This window comes from Ovis aries, chromosome 4 (assembly GCF_016772045.2).
Source record: "Ovis aries strain OAR_USU_Benz2616 breed Rambouillet chromosome 4, ARS-UI_Ramb_v3.0, whole genome shotgun sequence".
Lineage (NCBI taxonomy): Eukaryota > Metazoa > Chordata > Mammalia > Artiodactyla > Bovidae > Ovis > Ovis aries.
The window spans coordinates 12,006,206-12,015,692 of record NC_056057.1 but is presented as its reverse complement, the minus strand read 5'-3'; the positions used below and the strand labels follow the sequence as shown (position 1 = coordinate 12,015,692).

The window sequence follows — 9,487 nt, the reverse complement described above, 5'->3', positions numbered from 1 at the left end:
GATGACAGACATAATCAGAAACAAACCTGTTATCAGCCCACTGGCTCCTGACAAATGTTTTAAAGAATCTGACAAAAAAAAAAATTAACCATGTGGTTAGTTTCAGTTTTAAAGTATAAAAGGGCAAAGGCTATGACATATATACCTTGACATACAAAGAAAAGAAAAAAGTTCTTTGACTGTTTTTCTAATGTATGCTGTTAAAAATCCATATAAAGAAAAGAAAATATTGAAGTTAGTTGTATTGGAGTTGATTTAATACTAAAGAAAGTGAAGTCACTCAGTCCTGTCCATCTCTTTGTGACCCCATGGACTGTAGCCTACCAGGTTCCTTCATCCATGGAATTTTCCAGGCAAGAATACTGGAGTGGGGTGCCATTTCCTTCTCCACGGGATCTTTCCGACCCAGGGATTGAACCCAGATCTCCAGCATTGCAGGCACACGCTTTACCAGCTGAGCCACCAGAGAAGTGATTTAATACTAACTTGAACTCAAAAAAAGTAGGGTTGTTTTGTCTTGCTTTGTAATTTTTATAAGATGTGGATCCTCTCTGCATCTATTTTGTAGGTATAGATTAAACTAGGTTATCTCCCAAATTCTACCCTTCTAAAATTTATAAAGTAAATGGTGACTCTTTAGGTCATTAAAATGATTGTTTCTTTCAGGAAAATATTTACCCGCATTTGATGCAGTCCATTCATTTGATATTGGTTCAATTTATTATAAGATTCCTCTTCTAAATGAAAAGAATAGGAAATCACAGGATGACCAGGTCTGATACTCCAGTTTTTATTAACAGTTACTTATGATTCATGGTATCAAAATGATTTATCAATCTTGTAGAAGACTTTAACTTCCACTGCATTATTAATTTCTACGGCATTTCATTTTCATTACTCAGTTTACTGTTTTCCTTGTGGCAATATATTCTTTGAAGAATTTAGGAAGTTTGAAATTAGCCTTGTTTGGAAATCTGGCTAAAATCAAATCAATCCAAATTAAAATAACATAGAGGTTTTTTCTTTTTCTTTTTTTTTCTGGCTAAAGTTTAAACTCACTTATGTGTACAAAACAGAAAAGTTCAAGTATCTCAAATGACATAGTAAGAATGTGTACTTAACCCATTTCCACGAATATTAGGAAGTTCTGTTGAAGAGCCAAATACTAAGACTCTGGAGCATTTTTTTGTTCATTCCTGTTTAATTCCTTAGTTTTTGTTCATTGCGTGGCCCTGAAATAATTTCTGAAAAAAACCCAGAGTCACTCACCACCAGATGTAGCTATGTAGGCTGAAAAACAGTCATGATCTTATTTCCCTCTTCCTGGACCATCTTTCTCTATATTTCCTTCCTATAATTTTTATCTTATTCAAATTTCTGCTGACAATCTGTATTTTAAAGCAACAGGAATTTTTCGTCTCTGGTTGGTTTCATCATTAGATAAGCCAACAGGAATTCTAAATTATCCAACATAAAAAGCACCACCCTTGCCTGCTTTTAGTTGAATTAAACACTTATTACATTAATTAAACTGTATAGACAATTTATTAGTTGGTATGGTAGTTTCAAAGATGAACAGAGCTTCTGGCTTGAGAAATTTACAGTATAGCATTAATACTAAGACAACCATATACATTATAGTAAGAGAAAGCAAGGTTATGTTAAATGACTTAGGAGGTATACTCTGGGGATGGAGTGAGAGACAAAGAGTGCTTTTAGTGAGCATAGAAGAGGAGTAGGATTTATTACCTTTTTCCTATATGTTTACCTCCCATCTAAATGATTTGAAATAGTCACATAAGGATCCATCTTAATCCATTTCACAAAGTTCAGATGTTGAAATTACTTACCTGAAGGTCTCAACTAGAAAGTGGATTAGTCAGGGTTTGGATTTAGAATCATCTGGCTCCCAAATCTATTTCCAGTTGAGAGATGGATGGTAAGCATATTGTTAAAACTATACATGTCAGTAAATGCCAAAGCCAAGACTTTGGTTTTTTTTTAATCAGGAAAATAAAAAAAGAAAGATATATGGAACACTTAACGAATATTAAATGGCACGTGGAAAAAGACTCTAGAGATAGACCACAATTAAACAAATAGATAAAATATGTAGGATGCTAAAAGATAATGGGTGCTATGGAGGAAAATTAGAATAGGAAAGGGAGACGACGGGCAGTACTGGGTGGGTAGGGGTGTTGGAGAGGGTTTTTATTATTTTCCACAGCAGGGGAGAAAAGCCTCTGCAGAGGTAAAAAAGAGATGAGACTCCTGTAGTCTATCTTGGAATCCCTTAATGTAAAAAGCATATCATATGATGGGACTTCCCAGGTCAGTGGTAAAGAATCTGCCTGCCAATGCAGGAGACCAGAGTTCAGTCCCTGAATCAGGAAGATCCCTTGGAGAAGGAAATGGCAACTCACTTCAGTATTCTTGACTGAGAAATCCCATGGACAGGGGAACCTGGCAGGCTACGTTCCATGGGGCCACAAAAGAGCTGAACACGACTTAGCAAATAAACAACACGTTATGTAATAGGGAAGAACCTTTTGTATCCTATCAATACAAAAGAGTTAATCTCTAAAGGGATGTTACCTGTGAACTGAAATTACACAAAAAGGCCAATCTCTGAGAACCCTGCCTCCCAGGTAATGAGCATTTAGGGAAAATACCTTTGTTTAGCTTACAGGAAGCATCCTGACCAGGCCCACCTGCGAATGACTGCAGGAAGGAAGACATTAACACATCCTCTCTAGAGGCTGACAGGAACCAGGAAATGTTTGACTTTACTCTCTCCCCTTTAGTATAAAAGAAGCCTAAATTCTAACTCAGGCAAGATGGTTCTTTGGGGCACAAGTCCACCATCTTCTTGGTATACTGGCTTTCTGAATAAAGTTGCTATTCCTTGCTCCAACAACTCATTTCTAGATCACTGGTCTGCTGTGCGGTGAGCAGTATGAGCTTGGACTCAGTCTGATACGTGTTAAGAAAAGGGGCTGGACAAGAGGCAATAGATCTCTGCTGAGCATTTATTCTGGTCAGAGTAGGAGGTCACTGTAGGAGCCAAACCTGAAACAACCTTTGTGTGCGAGGGTGCTCAGTCGTGTCTGACTGTTTGTGACCCCATGAACTATAGCCCCCCAGGTTCCTCTGTCTATGGGATCTGCCCGGCAAGAATACTGGAGTGGGTGGCCATTTCTTCCTCTCAGGGGTCTTCTTGACCTGTGCCCTTTGTGTCTCCTGCATTGGCTGGTGAATTCTTTACCACTGAGCCACCTGGGAAAGCCCTGGAAACCATCTCTGGATTCCCTTGCAGACCCAAAGGTCTTTTATCTTGCTTTTAAAAGGATGACAATCAATTAGCATTTCTAAGTATTCTGATGTTGATGTATTCAAAAACAGCACTGTAAATGTGGGCTAGCAACAACAACAAAAAAACCCACTAACAACAAAAATAGTTTCCGAGTTGCAGTAAAAAGTTTTCAGGTTACCATTCGTCATGTGTTACAGAAGCATGGGCAAGTTCTCTCTTAGTCATCAGCACAAAGATGGTGAAATTTGTTTATGAAAACTCAGTAAGATGCCAGGAAGAAACTGATTAGGAAGATAGTGCAGTTGATAGCTATTATTCTATCATCTTTACCCTGCCCCAGAAAAAAAAGACTATACTGGTGAGTCTTCGTGGGGAGGGCAGGGAATAGCATGTATCTGAAAGGATTCTGAATATTTTGTCTTGTTCTGTTTCCAGTAATAATACTGGTTAACACTTACTGGATCTTATTACATGCCAGATATTATGTTAAATACTGTAGTTAAACTAGTATATTTTGTTGTGGTTGTTCAGTCCCCATTGAGTACAGCACACCAGGCTCTCTGTCCTCCACTGTCTCTTGGAGTTTGCTCAAATTTATGTCCATTGAGTTGGTGATGCTATCTAACCGTCTCATCCTCTGCCGCTCCCTTCTCCTCTTGCCTTCAATCTTTCCCAGCACCAGGGTCTTTTCCAATGAGTTGGCTCTTTATATCGGGTGACCAAGGTATTGAAACTTTAGCTTCAGCAACAGTCCTTCTAATGAATATTCAGGGTAGATTTGCTTTAGGATTGACTATAAAGGAAATTCATTATCCCTATTCTACAGTAGAAGAAACTGAGATTTAGAAAGATTATTTATCCAAAGTCAAGTAGGCAGCAAAGTGCCAGAGCCAGACCTTTCCAGTTTCTCATAACCTTTATACATGTGCTGCTTAAATCCACCGTGCTCCATGACCACAGGCTGAACACTTAACCCAGCTGGGATTCTGGGGAAAAGTCGTGTTATTGCTGACAAGGACAATTGGTAATAATGTAGAAAGAGGTTATGTTAAAACCATTGCTTCTGAGTAGGAGTTCAGAAAGGGACACAAAAACCATAGCATCAACAACAAACATCTTCATAGCACACATTCTGCAAATATAGGTCTTCCACGACTCAAAAGAATAGACTTCCTACTCACCCAAGAAGAGAACGGTTGAGGAAAATATAGGTGTAACCAGGAAATTTCTAGGTGAAATATTAAGGCGGTTGAAAGGGTAAAGGAGAAACATAAAACATTTACTATATGCTGGCATCCAGAATAATATAAACTCATTATAAAGCATATTATTGTTAAAGAAAGGGATCAATCAATATTTGTTGCCAATTATGTGTTAAACCCTGTGGTAAGTACTTCAGAAAACCATAGACTCACACATTATCATGTTCCAAATTTTATTAACCACTTATATTTATAATTTTAAAATTTATGTATACGCTGAACCATATTATTACATATGACCAAACATTAGTACGTCATTAAAGCTCAAGATATTCCACGGGATTTAAAAGAAGAAAAAATTCTTATGAAATCACACAGCCTCCTTTGAGCTCCTTGAAGGGATTTTTGTCCTCTGGGATACCCTTTACTAATGGATCCTCCCCAGATCTTTCTTCAACATAATCCCTGAATTCTTCACAACATTTGGACACCTTAAAGGAAAAAAGAAAGAGATGATTCATTTGGTTTAATGGAGAATACTTCAGAATCCAAGAATGCATTTATAATAACCATTTGTGTGTGTGTGTGTGTGTTCTATCTTTTTAATGTGATTCTGCTTTCTGCCAACACACTCATACTTTGTATAAAAGAAGAAACATTGACAGCGGCTCCCTCCTCTGTCCTTGTAGATATCTTGGAGCAAAGGCTAATCAGCTGGCCAAACTCCAGCTAAGGGTTCTCAGCAGATACTGCCTCCAGCCTCTTTAAAGGAGACAGGATCCAGGGATCAGAACACAGCTGACAACGCAAGTCAAGAATGTTACCAGAGTAAGCATTCCAAACATGTGGCCTGTGAAGGTGGAAGGGAATGAATAATTGTTGAATTCCAGGCTTATCACCACTCCTGGATTCTCAGAAGGATACACTTTGTAGTTTTATTTCAAGCTTGTCTAATGATGGATCATGATTGTGAACTTGAAGGTAAGCTCCAAAGGGACCTCTGGCTGACTTGTTCACATGTATCACAGGCATCTAGAACAGAACCTATTTATTTGTGTGTGTGTATATGTATGCTCAGTCATGGCTGACTCTTTGCAACCCCATGGACTGTAGCCTGCTGGGCTTCTCTGACCATAGTATTTTCCAGGCAAGAGTACTGGAGTGGGTTGCCACTTCCTACTCCAGGGGATCTTCCCTCCCCGACGTCTCCTGCGTTGGCAGTCGGTTCACTATGCCACCTGGGAAGACCCTTACATTTTACTGGTGTTCAGTAAAAAAATAATGGCTGAACCAAATCATTTGTTTTGTTTATGAGCTTGCTCCTTGGTCATCTGCACTATTATAGTAATGACTTCGTGAAAAATCAGGCTTTAGTATTTTAATTAATGGACTCAGTCAAAGTCTGTTAACGTACCATATAACATACTGTTTAGAGAGACGCAAAGTTATATACATGTGTAAATATGTGTGTGCGTTGTGTATATGTATACATATGCATATACACACTCGGGACCATGTTATTCATTTCTTTTAATTGTCAACTTGTTATGTTTTCACTTGATACATCATCATGACATTAACACAAGGCTGTTTAGTTTTGGCAGTCCATGAAGTAACCATTCTGGAAGTTATCTAAGGAATTTATTGTTTTGTTTTAATAAAATCTTCATGCCATTTTTTTCATGGAAGTTCTAAGCAACATCAGACAGAAGACTTAAAACTACTGATAACTCTGCAAACTCATTATCTGCATGTTAGAACAAATCATTTCTAACTGGGGGGCACTGGTCAGGGGGCTCCTTCCTAGGACGATACTTGGAGTTTATGCACACATTTGAACAATATCAATTTGAAATATGCAGTGATTTACAATCACTTTTTTTTCCTCCTCAAAATTCAAACTTGAGATTTAGATTCACTTTTTCCCCTTCTTCCAAACACCAGCTCTTTGGGCCCCCACCAGATGTCAGCAATAGGAATCAGTGAGAGTTAGTTCTGACAGTGTCCGGTTAGGATCTGAGGATGCTGAGGAGCAGTGATTACCTACAATCCTACGTGAGGGTGTGCGGCTCAAAACTCTATTATAAGTATATACAGTTTAATACAAGTTTACACAGCACGGTGGAAAGAACATGGACACTGGATTCAGGGGATTCCAGGTTTGATTTTGGCTCTGCTCACTTACCAGCTGTGTCCTTGTTTAAAGCAGTTTATCTAAGGTTTAGCTACTTCATCTACGAAATAGAAGGAACACAGGTTGCATTAAATACCTGGCATAGATAGAGAAGCAAATGGTAGCTGTTAACTACAAAGACTGCCTCTTGTTTTTGCTTATTATATTCACTTAAAGTCATCACAAATCTTTTTAGAAATTGGTTGCCAAGAGTTGTCTTAGTTTGACAATGCTGCTGTTTAGTCACTAGGTCCTGTCTGATTTCATGTGACCCCATGGACTATAAGCTGCCAGGCTCCCCTGTCCATGGGATTCCCCAGGCAGGAATACTGGAGTGGGTTGCCATTTCCTCCTCCAGGGAGTCTCACAATGCTACCACCTTGATAGCAAGGTTGAGGCATATTATGGATCAGTTTGGTTCATAGATATCAATAGTAATTTTTAAAGTAATAATAATTACCTATTGTTACTATTCCCATTTTATAGAAGAAGAAACTGGCATGGGTAAGTTAGCTAAGTTAAGTGAATGTTACACAGAAAAAGTCATGGAGCTGGAATCTGAGTCAGATATGGTTCCGGAGGAGACCTGCTTAACTATACTATGACGGACACTATGCCATCCTATGTCAGAGTTCTGGGTTCAGGCCTGGAAAGTTCTGAGTGTGTGTGTGTGTGTGTGTGTGTGTGTGTGTGTGTGTGTGTGTGTGTAGTTTTGGCAGTCTGATACTAAATTAAATTGACTTCCAAGAGCAAAGACACATTATGTAATAGGAAAAGGAACCAGAAAGCCTGACGAAATGGGGATGTATGTGATGTCTATCCGAAACAATAATTCCCAGGTGAACCTGCCAGAGTGAACAGTGAAAATGAAGATGACCAAACTACATATAAAATAATCCTGGCTATATAAATAACAAAACGGCTTTTGGATGTTTCAAATATAAAAGAAAAAATCATTAACTCCTTTATCTCAAAAGTTTATTTTCCCACACATCATAAAGATAAGGATTTTAACTTTTTTGGTGTATGTTCCAAGCTTTTGTGCTGTTTAAAGATTTAATTTTTATCTTTACAACAAAGTATGTTTGGCCGGTATGGAAAGGGCAATTGGGAAGTTTGAGACAATTATAAACATAAAAGAAGCCAAAATTCCAACTTTTAGTGGGAGTGAGAGTTTTGAGCAAAGTTTGAAGATAATACTAACTCATTTTTCACTTTGGCCTGATAAAACAAGCTTTTTTTTAAGAAACATGAAATATACTCTTATGACTTGTGGAGGAGTTTTTGTCCTACTGATGTTCCTAAAACAAAGAGATCTGAAATACATATCTACATTTTCCAAGCGCCAGTCACTGTTTGGTGGAAAGCTTTATTTCTTTGCCATTTCTGCTCCTTTTAATGGGAAAGGACTTCGGGTAACGGTTTTTAATGTCTGACAAATGTTTGTAGGAGAAACCAGCGAGTTCTTGTGCCTGACCTCATTTTTATTTTCAAAGAGGGAATAGAATGTACTCATTCATTACTGGCCATGACAATGCTGGAGGGGATGACGTCTTGGCTAAGTATTTGAACACTATCAAATAAAGAGAAACATCAATTTAGCAAAGTGAAAACAAAATGCCCATATGCATTGCTTTACTTTATTGCTTAGCTAAAAAATATGATGTTTCATATTCTTCATTTTATTTTTCTCTCTCCACCCCCTTTAAAAAAATAATCTATAAAAATGTAAAAATATTTTCAGTTTAGTGGCCATACAAAAACAAAAATAGGCCAAGGGCTAGATTTGGCTTATGGGACATAGTTTTCCAGGCTGTTAATTTTAACTCTAAATCAAAAGATAATTATGATTATTAATTTTCTTAATTTCTGATGAATTTTATCTGAAAAACTTATTTTCAACTGTACTGAGCTTCTCCAGTTAGTGATGTGAAAGAGGAAAAATAATTTTCCCTCTACATTTCTAGGTTCTTAACTGAGATTACTCTGTAATAAGAAAGGCAGATTAACAGGAGAAAAACAAGTTTAAAAACATGGATACCCTCTGTATACAAGGGAGAAGCTCAGGAAAACTGAGGAGCTTCTTGAATTAGTTCAAGTCACCACCTTAAATACTACTACAATGAAAGACAAAAGAAGATGGTGTGGATGACAGGGGTGTGGACAGCCAGTTATGAGCTTAAGGTAATGATCAGACACTTACCCTAAAAAGTCCCTGGAGGCTCATATGCTAAAGAATCTGCTTGCAAAGCAGGAGACTTGCATTCAATCCCTGGGTTGGGAGGATCCCCTGGAGAAGGGAATGGCTACCCACCCCCTCCAGTATTCTTGCCTGTAAAGTCCCATGGACGGAGGAACCTGGCAGGCTATATAGTCCATGGGGTCTCATAGAGTTGGACACAACTAAGCAACTAACACTTTTCTTTACCTTAAAATAATTCGTGATAACCTATCCCTGAAGGACAAATATTTCCCTTTCTTATGTTAGAATACAATCTCTTGGCTACGCCCTTATAAGCCCCTGACTTTCTCTTCCCTGGAACACTCTCCAAGTTTTACCCAAATCTGTCTCCTGAACTGTAATTAACAGCTCCAAATAAACATTTTTCATTAAAAAAAAGGATAAAAGAAAAGCACAGTGTCAAAAAAAAAAAAAGAATAAAAACAAACGACAGGCGCAAATGGAGTCACGTGTGCTAAGCCCCACATCAGAACAAACCAAAACTCAATATCTAATTTAACTGCAGTTTCAACGTTTCCCAAGAGTAAACCTAACACACCGGAATTTCCAAGTCTGCA

At 38.0% G+C, this 9,487-nt stretch overlaps 1 protein-coding gene across 3 annotated transcripts in view; it reads right to left on the bottom strand.

Annotated features, from left to right (window-relative positions):
• Positions 1–4,734: 4,734 nt before the first annotated feature.
• Positions 4,735–9,487, bottom strand: part of GNGT1 (G protein subunit gamma transducin 1) — a 27,165-nt gene continuing 22,412 nt past the window's right edge. For all 3 annotated transcript variants that reach the window (XM_012176340.5, XM_060414461.1, XM_060414462.1), the window contains one exon: positions 4,735–5,006. In XM_012176340.5, coding sequence (XP_012031730.1) covers positions 4,878–5,006 — 129 coding nt within the window. In that variant the 3' untranslated portion in view covers positions 4,735–4,877. The remainder of the gene's footprint in view (positions 5,007–9,487) is intronic.